The sequence below is a fragment of the Anopheles aquasalis genome, chromosome 2 (assembly GCF_943734665.1).
Source record: "Anopheles aquasalis chromosome 2, idAnoAquaMG_Q_19, whole genome shotgun sequence".
Taxonomy (NCBI): Eukaryota; Metazoa; Arthropoda; class Insecta; order Diptera; family Culicidae; genus Anopheles; species Anopheles aquasalis.
In genome coordinates this window covers 71,951,870-71,964,886 of record NC_064877.1, presented here as the reverse complement: position 1 = coordinate 71,964,886, position 13,017 = coordinate 71,951,870, and the positions used below count along the sequence as shown (strand labels likewise).

The window sequence follows — 13,017 nt, the reverse complement described above, 5'->3', positions numbered from 1 at the left end:
TTTCCCAGGGCTCTCAGAGGTGCAAAGTGCAAAGTCTCCCTTGCAGCAGTCTAGCTCATTTCGATTTTGATTATAAATTCTCGGGCCCTCGTTATCCCAGCATAGGCGCTGGAGTGACCATTTCTTACGGACTCGTTGTCTCACAAAATGTTAATCAAGAACGGCGATCTCGTAGCTTATTATCAGAGCGAGAGAGTGGGAGCACATCATTCTCCCATCACCATCATCGTCGTCGTTAATCATTAATCTACTATGCACAGAAGAGAGCATCACGTTATCGGGCTCGGGGCTTCACCAGATAAGTATCCTTTACTCGCTTTTACGAGCAATTCCCTAGACATTCAGTATGTCGATCGACCGAAGGATGTAACCGTTCTGCTGGTACCTGGTATCATTAACGAACCTTTTGCATCTCCTTGGCTGGCCTGGCCGCTGGATTAAGCTAGTATCCTTCCGCTGTTCCTCGTTCTTTTTTTTCGTTTTGTACCGCGATAACTCAACCATTTGCTTATACATGTAGGGGTGCATCTTTGATTTGTTTCTGTTGTTCTGTGCTATTAATATCGTCAATCGCACTATCGCCGAGCGCCAAGCTCGTTGTTGGTTTTGCAGTATCGGTTGCAGCTGCCTCTCCGGTACCACCCTCTCTCCACAAAAGCTCCATTTTGACTATCTAGAACCAGTACAGATCCTTGGACGATTCCTGTACCTGTGCCTCCAGGCCTGCAAAAGAAAGACAACAGAACAATAATGTTATGTATTAGACCATCGTTTAGGAACAATAAAATAATTAAGATTGTTTATTGATAAGTAATACGACTCCATAAAGCCTTTATCAAGTGTTGATGCTTCTACAGTTAAACAGCATAAACATAACTTCCATAAACTCAGCATTAAACTAAAAGCCTACTGTTTTCTTTGTTCGTAACATTCAGTGGCCTGCGGCGGCTTGTTTCGTCACCTTGGCCCACTGTAACCCCTTTATGCTGCACCCTTTCACCCCCTCCGAAACCATCCCTTCCCGTTATCCTTCGAGAGCGAATTCAGGGCGTGTCTTCGGAGCGCACCGCACCAACGAGCGAGCGGTTTCCAATTGGTCGGCGAGCCGTAAATTATTTTCTTTCTTCCCTGTCCGCATCATCCCCTCTTGTCCCTCCAAGCAGGCTTTTTATGCTGCCTTCCATCCCTACCGCATGTTTCCTCCCGCCAGTGCTGACCGCATAGCGAAAAGCGCACAAGACTGGGCGACCGCGCGGTGGTTCGACCGCTTTCTTGCTGCATCCTTGGTTCGCTTCGGGTTCTCGTGTTGTATGTGCCACGATATGCAACTCAGCAGTGTCGTACCGCACTGATTACAAACTCCACGCTTTGCAGGCGGTGCACGAGTTTCCCTCGAAACACAATGGGCTTCTGGTCGAGGCACCGAAACGTACATCACCGTATATCATGGAACGCGCCACGGGGCTGGCCACGGTACCGGCGCACCCGGGCACCGGAGGTAGTATCTACAAAATTAATTACCTTGCGTTGCGTGACCGCTAAAGCTTTTACGATACCGAAAAGGAGGGTTCGTGACATTTAGCGCAAAAACGAACGTCGGAACTCCTTTGTGTGGTTTTAGGGTCCTAAAAACGCGAAAAATAGAACCACCATTACGGGGAGGGCACGCTAGTTCGGTGAATAATCGCCATCATAGGGCGCTCCGGAGCAATTCGCTTCAATCTCCTGTAATTGATTTTACTAATTTCACAAAAACGATATTTTATGCGGCAAATTAATGGCTCGACTTAACCCAACTGCTGGAACCGGGGAACCGAGAAGGTATGGAAGTTGATTTCCATTTTAATTTATACATGCCCACCAATAAACCGCTCGTAATGAAATGGGACGTAGGGAAGCGAAAAAGAAGAAAGAAAAAAAAGAATGACCATCATTTAGCATGTAATGAGCGCGAACGTCCCATCATCATCGACATGGCATGGTTTCGGCGCCCCCATCAAGACAATTATTCATTTTCCTCCAAATGCCGTCCACCATTTCTTCATTGGACCTCGCCACTGAAATTAATTGCCACCATTTGCGCAAGTAATTTCCTCCAAAATTTCCTCAGAAGATTGCCGATGGTGGGGGCCCTTTTTCCCTGAAGGAGGGCGCGAATCTAGTGTGCTCTGATGGTGAGGAAATGAAAATCCGTCCATCTTATCCTGCATGCATCTCTCTAGCGGGGTTTCTCCTTCTCCACCATCGCATCGCAACTTCACGTCTTTGTCATCTCCATCTTGGAGCAAGTTTTCCAGCGTCGGTGGGAAAATTATTAAATATTTTCATCCCACATTTTTCTGGTTCCTCAACGAGCCACCAGAGCCTCCAGAGCTGCCAGGAATTAGTACCAGGAAGCATAAGATTGAAAAATAGCTCACTGTGATGCAGGCCCCACGAAAATGACAAAAACTTCCACCAACGGGATACATCATGCAACGGATACAACAAACGGACAATAATGGCGACCAAGTGGGACAGAAACTGGCATTACGCGCGGGGGGGATGGCATCGAAATTCATTGCACGATAATTAAATCTTTGCAAAGGAACGCCTTTTCTATTGGTTTTGCAGAAAATGACAAACGACGGTTCATCGCCATCGGTGGCCAGCATTATTTTTGCACGCATCCTACACGCCAAGGACAACATACATACACAGCATGGTTCGTCCCTGGTCCGGAACCAAGTGGCGAGCGTGGAAGAGGGGGCCTCTTCTGTTCTGGTCTGTTGTGTGAGCGTTGGATGTAATTTATTTCTGCACTCCCGGTCCTTTCAGCTCCCATCGAGCCAAACGGCTCGACAATGAATCACCTACGCACGCCAAAAGGGAGAGGAAAGCGGTTGGATCCTTTCTTGATATGAATCTTCACCATTGCCGGGACCAAGACCTGGGACGATCCGGGATACCGAAGGACGCATAAGTGACGACGAACGTACCCTCATTCCCCCCCCCCTCCCTCCTGGCTGGCCACTCTTATGTCACGAAGCGTTGACAATGATGGCGGTATCCTTTCCTGGAGTGTCGACCAACCCCAGTAGAGAGAGAGGGAAAGGGAGCATGGCCTAGCTGGACTCGCTAGGAGATTACATCCCCCCATTGGGGGTTTTCCATTGGAGGTGGTGTGACTTCCGATCCCGCCGACATGGCCGCGCTGCTGGTTAAGGACATCTGGGCTGGTCTGCCCAGTCAGCCCTACCTCCCCCTAGCCCCCCCCCCCTCCCCCCTGGACCCTTAGTGTTGAATGACGGACGATACAATGGTTCGAGTGGAGCCTACCGACCATGGGACCAAGTTTTCTTTCATGTGTCACATAAATTTAACTTTCCCTTCGGCCATCGGCTCGAGGAGTAGCTTGCCAGGCCGTTACCGAGAACTTCTCGGCAACATACACGCGCACACGCTGGCCAGGCCAGTTCGCTTCCGTTGACGACGGGCTTAGGCGAAAGGATATTAGTTTTCCTCGTTGCTGGAAGGGGCTGGGCGGTCGGAAGCGGTGTTAGCGGTGGGTTTGGGTCTTGCAAAAGGACACAACAGCAGCAGCGAGGAGTCGCATTGGTCGTCGTCGTCCCAGTCGTCGTCGTCGTCGTTGTCGCTGTCCTTTGCACAAGTTTCACCCCCGGGAACTCGTTTTACTTTGCATTGGGTCAAAGTTTATTCATGCCGAGAAGGGAAAATGCAATTATTTATACCACCTTCATCCACTACCGTCCTTCCTTCCGCTGCTCTGTTTGCCTCCGTTTTGCCTTTGCCGGAACACCAGGCGCAGACCGGATCTCGGAAGAGAGTGCCCAGAAAAGGACCAACTTTAGATCAAACGCCAGCGAACACACAACATGCATGGCGTTGTCGTGCAAGTTCCCTCCCCGACGGCGAGTGCATATGTGTGATTCGGATACAATCCTTTCGTGCATCCCAGGGTGCCCAGGGCGAATTTAAGTGGGATGATTCACTGAAACGCTGGATGAACTTTGTCACCTGTCGTCCCTGTCAACCGGCGGGGCAACATAAACGGCAACACTCATCCGTTGGTTGGTTGTTGTTGTTGTCCCCTGGCGCCTTTGGGGCATTGGAGTGCATGGGCCAGGAACGAAGAGCTGTATGTGGAGCTGTAGAGTCCAGGGAGGACAAAGGGAAGCTCCACGAAGCTACAGGAGTTTCTTTTTTTTAATATTCACTTCTTTGAAGTTTAGTTTACAGTACGGGTAGAGAGTTCGAGCGAAAAATTCGCCAACATCCGCCTCGTTGGTGTTGGATATTAGAAAACCGCTTTTTCCTGTCACGTTTTTTTTACTTTTTAAAGATCCATATTAATTGCTAACAGCTACAAGGTGGAATGAAATGAAATCTTCTTTAGACATGGCTGGTATTCCAATTACTATTGCATGGTATTGCAGCTCGCCTTTCAAGTTTTTTTAACATGCCAACAAAGTGTAAATTTTCCACAAAAGCTGCAATTGTAAGATTCATCCTCCTCGCACCAAATAGATGACAGAATTCACGAACGATTGTATGTAAATTCAATAAATGAAATGCATAAATAATAATGATACCGTTATAAATCTCACTTATTTGTGGAAGATAGTAACCAGCTTAAAAGTATCCTGATTTGATCGATCTGAAACATCACATCCTTACGAAGATATTCTACTCAACTCCTCTAGTCGTTCGACTATCTATTCAAGCCTTTCAAAATATAATCCCCTGGCGTAACATCGTCTGACGTTCTCTTGCCGTAATTTGAAAACCATTTATTCCCAGAATAAAAAGGCATTTTCGCATGAAACTCTTTCAAAACACGGGTAGCACGCTGCGAGATACAGTTTATGTTTACACCCTCTCAAAACCACAACTAGATACAAGATATCGTCGACAGCGAATCGGAGAACAATTCGTGTTTCCCAACAGAAGACAAACCAAGTGGCGCGCGCTCGTCTTCTCACCGAAAGCCTCATCTCCTCTCGCCGATCCGACCGACCGCCGGACTGCCTGTTGCCGGTTCCAAAACCAACACAATTTGACAGTTTAGCATTTTATCTGCTGTCATCGCTGATAACCTGCCACTTCACTTCAGTCGCCTTCCCTTCCCCGTTTCCCCTTGGGGGCGCCCTGGATCCTGAATCCACTTGTTGCCCGCACCCGATGAGGAGCCGCGCAAGCTGGCCGCGCATGCCATCCATCATAATGACGGCCAATCATAAGACAGGCAACGACGGTACGCTCCGCTGCTGCATTGCCTTCCTCCGTTTCGGTTGCCTCGGCCGGAGGGTTAGAAATGCGCTCCACGGATTCAAAGATCGCAAGAGCGTCAAAGTGCCGACAAACGGACACGATTCCGGATGACGATGACGAACCAGCAGCAGCGTCTCGCGTCTTTTTTTGTTACCCCCGCTTGCTGTTGTCTAATTCCAAGCCGACGATGGTTGCCTAATCGGACCGAAACGATCAAAAGCATTTATGATAATGTATGAAACGCTGCCCCAGAGTGAGGTTTGTGCCCGGTGGCCGCTTCAATTGTTGTTTGCCTGTTCCGCGACCGCTGACGGTGACGAAAACGGTATAGCAAATGCATTCCAGAGCTCCATTTCGCGCACCAGCACGCGTGGTTTTTGTGGTTCCCTAACTTCTTCTCCGTCCGATCGTTCGATCGATCGATCGATCGATGGATCGGTTCAGCGCAAATGACAAGTTTCGGTGGTTTTGGAGCGCGCTAAACAGAAGCGAAACACATGCGTGTCGCCTCGCACACGCGGATGTCGGCTCGCGAATGGTCCCGAAAACAAACAACAACAACAAAAAAAACACCAAATACCCGGTAGCGAAGATGTCAACCCGGCGGCCGGGGAAATCTATCGCGCGATCGACGACGCGACGTCCGGGGCCACAACGACCCGGGGGGGGGGGGGGGGGGGGGGGGGGAGCATGAGACATTCCTTCGGCTACCGCCTGTCGCGTAACTTTCGCGCACTTCCTTCGCTCTATCCCATCGTTCCGGCCTCGTGTCGATTTTTGGTACGAAGGTTTTCTTCCTTTCTGCCGCTCCAACCTGCGTCGTAGCATGGTCGCTTGTTTCAAATCGCATTCCTGGCATTCCGCTGACAGATTCGGCACCACCGCGTGGCCGGAGAGTATTTACCGAGTGTGCACGCGTGTATGTGTTTGTTGCTGGTCTCAATTCCAAAGACGTTTTTTTTTATCTCCGCCAGTTCGTTTTGTCTCATTTTTGAGTGGCCAAAACGTGTCACCACGAGCCATCTCCGGACGCACTAGTCACGCGAGTTCGTCCTCGAGGACCTACAGAGGACCCCGCAGCACGGACGGGTCGGTGTGATTGTGATTGTGTCTACTGTATTAGAAATTAGACATTCGGATGGTTCAATTTGAGTCACCGTGCGCTGTTCCATGTTTCGGGGCTGCCAATGATTATCGATTTTCATTCGTTCGTTCGTTGGGAGCATTCTGTATGGCTTTAAAAAGCATGACCTTGAAGCGGCATCCTCCCAGATTCTATGTTGTCTCTTTAAGGGCGGTAAAACATAGAACAACGAACAACGATAAAAGATCGTGTCTATAAAGGGATTCTCGCGAATAAATTTCACCCATCGAACATCCTGTTGAACCACGATGATGTTGATGATGATGGATGCGCGATGCAAGGTGACAACGAATGCCGATTTAGCGATTCCGATGATGACAAACTGATTTTTGGCGGAATGGCGGGGTGGGAAAGGCCGGGAATTTGGAATGTAGCGAGCCGTACTGTCAATCCTGCATTCCCCGTTTGTCAGGAGGATCCGCTGGTGGGATCATATCATCGATTGCTCTTCACGATCGACTGAAGCGGTTGCTTTGATGCCGCCAGCGGCGCCGTGAAACATCATCGAAGTGTTCCAAAATTATGGTTCCCTTGGATTTGGAGACTGCTGACTCGCTGAATCCATCACGTTTGTTGTTTATCTGAACAAACGATACCGACACTGACGGCGATGTTGAAATCGATTGACTGCCTGATAATGGAACGTCCAAGTGATCATCAATCATCGCCTTATGATGAGGTTGTTAAATCATAATTGTTGTTTGTACAACTTGACCCTTGAATGCAGATTTAGCAACAAGGAGCATGCAATATGGCTCCATTTCGAACCATTACAAATTTTTTGTAATCGAAGCCATTCCATCATAAGTTGATACAAGTACCGACGGGTATGTATTGCGGAGCGACAGAGGCTAATTCAAAATGGATTTTTCCCCTTCCAGTAGGAAAGGAATAGCCGCCAATATTGATTCAAACACAACAAAATGGAAACGTAAACGGGAGGGATACATCGAACGCGAACCAAATTTACCGACCAAACATGTAGCCACCGATGCATCCGATGAGGGAGTTTGTAAAAAGCACCAAGAAATCGTTCGAAGTACGTTAGGCAGCTCAAAAGAGGGGGACAAGGGATCAAATGCTGTGTTCTAACCAAGTCGCACCGACAGTCTATCGAACAACACTAATCGCTGTACATCAACGGAGCGGAAGTGATCCGAGATGGTGGATCCTTTATGGAACATGAACATTTTTGGGGCACGACAGGAGAGTTCAGACGAGAAAGCATGCACTTATTGGCGTTCTGTGTACTAACCTGCCATCGTCGGATAGCTCGTGTAAGCGGCGGCACTCTCTAACGCGTGCGCCGTCTGCTGGTCGTGGTGTAACCTATGGTGACTGCTTGATGTTCACGACGGCGGAAAGAAAGAGAAAAAGATGAAGAATGGAAAGTTAAAAAAAAGGGACATTAAAGGGATGTTCTGTTGAACTATTTTATTTTTTAGGTGAGTAAAATTATGATGACAGGAAGTTAGACGTCAGAAGAAGTTGATAATTGATCATTTTAATAATTAACAGCATTTGACAGAACCTTTTCGGATAAACCTTTTCTAAAGCATTATTTAAACAATGTGGTCGCTTCAAAGAACTATTAAAATATGAAAATAATTATGATTGTCTTTCGTTACTTATCAATTCAAATGCAACCATTGTATCTATCGCCAGTGGAGGATCCTTCCGTAATATCATCATTAAATAGTCCTTTCGTCTCGATTCGCCTCGAGGCAAAACAAGTCGACCTACCTTGACGTGTGTCCGTACTGCTGCGGTAACCTCAGTAAGCTGCCATACTGTGCCATGTTGTGGTGGTACGCGTGAGCGTGTGCTGCATGCGCATGGGCCGCGTGTGCATACGAACCGTAATGGGCCGCATGCCAAGGATCCGCCGAGTAACCCGAATCGGTGGAGTACAGGTCGGAAACCTGCTGGAAAAATGAATTAGAAACAAACGAACGTTAGAGAGGGACTGGACGTTAGAGAAACTTATCGTCGTTGTCGTCATCGTGTTCCTTACCTGATGGTGATGCGTTGGGGCGGGTGTCGGATGCACATAATTGCTGTTCCAGAACGAGGGAGGAAAGTTTCTACTCGTCATCGAACTGCTGTAACCTGCGGAGAGAAATCACAGCGGAGAGAACAAAGAATCAAATTAGATTTAATGCTTAATGGCAACTGATATCTCTTCATCATTGAAGCCGAAAATCATGAAAAGGAAACGAAAAATGGTGAGAAAATTTAAGACAAACTCAACATCAAAATGGCCGCACCGCAGCAGAGCTGAGACTTTTATTTAGAAGAAGAAAAAAACAGTAAATCGTGTAATCAATTACTGCTCTTTAAGCGATTGCTCTTTAAATCCGTGCTGCTTACAACAAACCACCAGCATCACGCAGCTTCCATCCTCCCTCGACCCCCCCGGGGTCTGTTTCATTCAAAATATTCACACAAAAAAGCATAATTGTTGTCCCGCTTCCACCGAAAACTCCGTCGGTACCGTCGCTCTCATCGGCTCACGAACGGCGAGGACGGCAAACAGCCTTACATCCCGCCGCCAATCGCCGTGGCCCGATACGACGAGCTCCACCTCTCCCCCCCCCCTCCGCCCTCCATCGGATTTGGCATCGTCCTTCCGTTTTCGGCCGAAAATTGTTGGAAAAATCTAATTAAACAAGCATCGACATTCCAACTTCTGATAATTTCCTCCAATGGTCGGCTCGATGCCGGAATGCCGGGCCGGGCCGGGCTGGACCATGCGCGAGCCTCAGGTGGAAAAATGGCTGCTGCTGCTGCTGCTGCTGGCCAGCTGCTTTGGCCGCCGGACGGCCCCTAAGGGAAGCGCGAAAACGCTCAAAATCAAACGAACAAATCTGGACGATAAAGACGGTAAAGAAGAGGGAAGCACCGGGAAGGAGCAGAGGGAAAACTCACGGGCAAGATTCTGCCGGCGTACCAAGAACCACCTCCCTCCCCGCCGGGGCTCTCTTCCTTTCCATCCCTTACTCGCCTTTGCTGATGAAGTAAAAACGCCGGTTGGCGATGGACGGCATTCCAAGGAGGGAAGTCGAGGAGGGAAGCAAAGGTACGCCAACGGGGAATTCGTTCCACGGGAGTCGTCTGTGTTTTGGTGGCTGGGAGGAACGGGAGAAGGGGTGCGAAGGGAGCTCGTTTGGCGCAGATCGTCCCTTTCATCCGTTCCGACACACACAGACACCCGATGGAGTACGATGATGATCGTTGTGCCCTCTGGCCATACAGCCAGCTCGCCAACCAACCAACAAGTCCCTGGGCTGGACCAGGTGGAACGACCATGGACACGGTGTGGTTACGGTGTTCTTTCTTCTCTTCTCCCCACTCGTGGGTTCGTGAGCCAGAACAGGTCGAATGCACAACCGCACAGGAGCAACCCCAGCGACCCTCCACTCGGTGCTCCATCCTCCGTTTGTGCCAATTGAGTTTTTATTTTGTCCGATCAACCGACTCCAGCGGACGATCGGTCCGTCGCTGGTTGGTCATCCACCGTCCACCGGAATGCCGCCAACGGTCAACTCGCCTCAATGGCCGCGCGAAAGGTTGTTCTCTCCTCCCGGGGGTTTCTCGCTGCTGGAACGAACTGCTGCTGTTGGTTGGTCAGCGGGCGCGAGCGTTGCGCTCGATGGCAGCGAAAATGGCAATCATCATCACATTGTCTTGCCGTGTGAGTGGAGCGGCCGTGGAGTGGTCACGGTACGTCGTCTTCGTCGTCGTCGTCGGCCAGGAGAATTAGTGTTGCGAGATGGTTATGCTGTCGAAATCCGTCTTACAAGTCGTCGCGAATCGGTGGCGGCATCGGCGGTACAACGCAGGCCGCGCTTGTTTGCTTGTATTCAACGAAACCAAAGGGACAAGAGGTGGAACGGGGGCACCGTACCTTTTGTACCGATAAGGCCAGTGGAAACAAGGTGTCCTGGAGCTAGATCGCAATCGTTATTCGGGTGGAAGCCCATTAACCGAGGTTGCGTATCTCGTGGTTGCCCTTTTCGCCCGGTTGAACTATTTCACCCGAAGGTCGCCGTTTCGTAATGCGGTACGACGGACAATTGTATGGAGCGAGATATGATGGATGCGAGTGATAATGCTACAGCAAGATTCATTCGAATGCTGGTGTGCATCGAAAAGATCGCGATATTAAGGATATATTTAGGGAAGAATTCGGTTCCTTTTCTTTTGAATAAGGCTTTATCGATCAAGAGATTCTAGATTCTAGAGTGAAGATTAGTAAACGTAAATTCTGCACCATTAAATCAAATGAAATGTGATTTGAAATTCAATCAAAAACATTATCAACCATTACGATTAGGTTGTGATCTTCTATTCTTGTTATTACGAGTAATCAGAATTGAATCATAAGCAATTCGTTCAACGTGATAATTGTGGTCCTTTTTCCTTCGGAAAAGGACTTAATCAAAACTTGAAAGATGCTATAAAAGTAGAAAAAAGGAGCTAATAATGATAGAAGGAATTTGAGACAAAATAAATTAGAAGGAAAAATGTATTATTAGAAGTCAGAAGGCCATTCATGAAAATAATGATAATTCGTAATTTGAACGAAGGAAATAGAGACTCGAATTCGAATTGCTGATGCTACTACTATCACAAACAAGCAATACCCATGACCTAAAGGCAGAGGAGGTAAATCAGCTAGAAACGATTACGATTTCAACCGAGCAGCCACCTCTCGAGAAGCGCTCATTATGATCAAGCTGGTATGTTAATTAAAGCCCAGACTACCGTCCACCGTGGTGTCAGGACACAAATGAAAACGTAGCCACCCAGGGCAAGCGAGCGAGCGAGCGAGCGAACAAAATGAAGGGCTACACCGGGAATTCAGATTGAGCCCGCAGCAACTTTGTGCGGAATGCATAATCCTTGCATGAATCGCACCACGTATGTCGTATGTGTCGGATGGTGGATAATTTACGGGCACACGGGACTACCGTCAAGTACACAGAATCCGCCCGTCGGTTGACAGAAATTGAAATTTAAACAAACGAAACGAATCCTCCTTTTCGGCCCCCGCCGGGGGTAGGGGGAGGATTCACTTGGCCAGTCAAATAGTTACACGATGCTCAACTGCCGGTTCGGAATCTGTCCTTCGGACCGATTGCGTGAGGAATTCAAAAGTTGACCAAATGTTGATAATGCTCTCGAACTCGCGCCACCACTTGAGCACCACGCGCTTTGTACGGCGTAGGGAAAAAAAGGTATGTTTATATTTTATTTCATTTCGGCCAATCCGTGTACCGAACGCCAACTACTGGGTGCCGGGTCGGCCGTGTCGAAACGCACGCATGAATCCACTCAGCGACAAATTTATCTACTAGAAGACAGCGAATCCAACAGATAGCGCGGGCGGTGTGGTGTGATGCGGTGGTGGTTGTGGGCACATTTTTCAATCTCGTAATGTGCAATGTGCGTGCGTGCCGACATGGTTCGGTTGTACGTGCGGCTGCTGCTGGCGAGCCACGCCGAACCTGTCACCACACCGAGGAACAGTTCATTCCCCGGTGGTGCCGGTGGTGCCGGTGGTGCCGGTGGTGACGGATTGGTCATCGTTTGGTGGTGGCTGAAAGTGAAACAAATAAATTTAACAACCAACCAACGGTCACCATGCTGTGCTGCGCAAAATGCGCGTGTTAAATGGAGTTCTCGTTCGTTTCATCGTTTCGGGATTCCCGTGGATGGATGTGCGACGTAAAATATGTAATAATCCACAGCCCCGTTCCGTAACTACCGATGGTCAGCAGTTTTCCGGTTTGATGCGTTGAAATGTGAACGAATTCATCAGCGAGTCAACAACAGCAGCACATTTCGATTCGATGATGATATCCTTGTTGCAATCTGCCGTCAACGACTGGCTTCCACTAAATCACATTTAATCGCGGACGGGCCGGTATAGTCGGTCTAACAGAGATGTTTCCTCGGTGCAGGTGCACCGGTCGTGACCTTTTTGTGCCAAACGCGAAATCGTTGAAATAGTTTACACGGATAATTTAAACAGCTCGCTAGCTCATTCATGAAATTTACCGTCCCTATGCCATAGACGGTCGGTTGATGGTGAGCGGGCTACATAAAAAAAAAACGGATCCTCTCCAACTCTACCAATGACGTTCAGTATCGTCTGCTCTAGGTCGACGGTCGGGTGTTTTTCGAGATGCGCTGCGCTGGTTGCGCTTCGTGCGACAGCATCAGCTCGGTAGATTCTCGTCAAACGCACAAGCGGCACGCACCACTGTGGGTCACAGCAGATATTTCGACTATTTCATGCATTCGAACGGTGCAAATATTTTGAATAGCATTATCAATAGGGCCCACCCATCAGGCCATATGCTCACCGCGAGAGCAGCGTGCACGCGTGCGTTCGTGCGTGCCTACGTGCGTGCATCCCTTCCGATGGCGGACGTGATTTGTTCGCGTGATTGAATTCCTTGACTCGCTTGGCACACAAACATACGACAGAGATGAATGTGGGAAAGGGTATTTTTTTTATTTTGCTTGTTGCCATTTTAGAAATTCAAACCATAGAAAAACGTCTCAAAGTGACACTTCCAACAGTGATCAAGCCG

At 48.8% G+C, this 13,017-nt stretch overlaps 1 protein-coding gene across 3 annotated transcripts in view; it reads right to left on the bottom strand.

Moving 5' to 3' along the window:
- Positions 1-241: 241 nt before the first annotated feature.
- The window catches only part of LOC126581427 (protein vestigial), a 47,044-nt gene continuing 34,268 nt past the window's right edge, over positions 242-13,017 (bottom strand). The window contains exons 5-8 of one of the 3 annotated variants that reach the window (XM_050245078.1): positions 8,430-8,524; positions 8,159-8,340; positions 7,671-7,756; positions 242-723 (exon numbers count right to left, since the gene is read on the bottom strand). In XM_050245078.1, the coding sequence (XP_050101035.1) occupies positions 674-723; positions 7,671-7,756; positions 8,159-8,340; positions 8,430-8,524 (413 nt within the window). In that variant the 3' untranslated portion in view covers positions 242-673. The remainder of the gene's footprint in view (positions 724-7,670; positions 7,757-8,158; positions 8,341-8,429; positions 8,525-13,017) is intronic. The other 2 variants (XM_050245080.1, XM_050245079.1) reach the window with 2 other exon arrangements.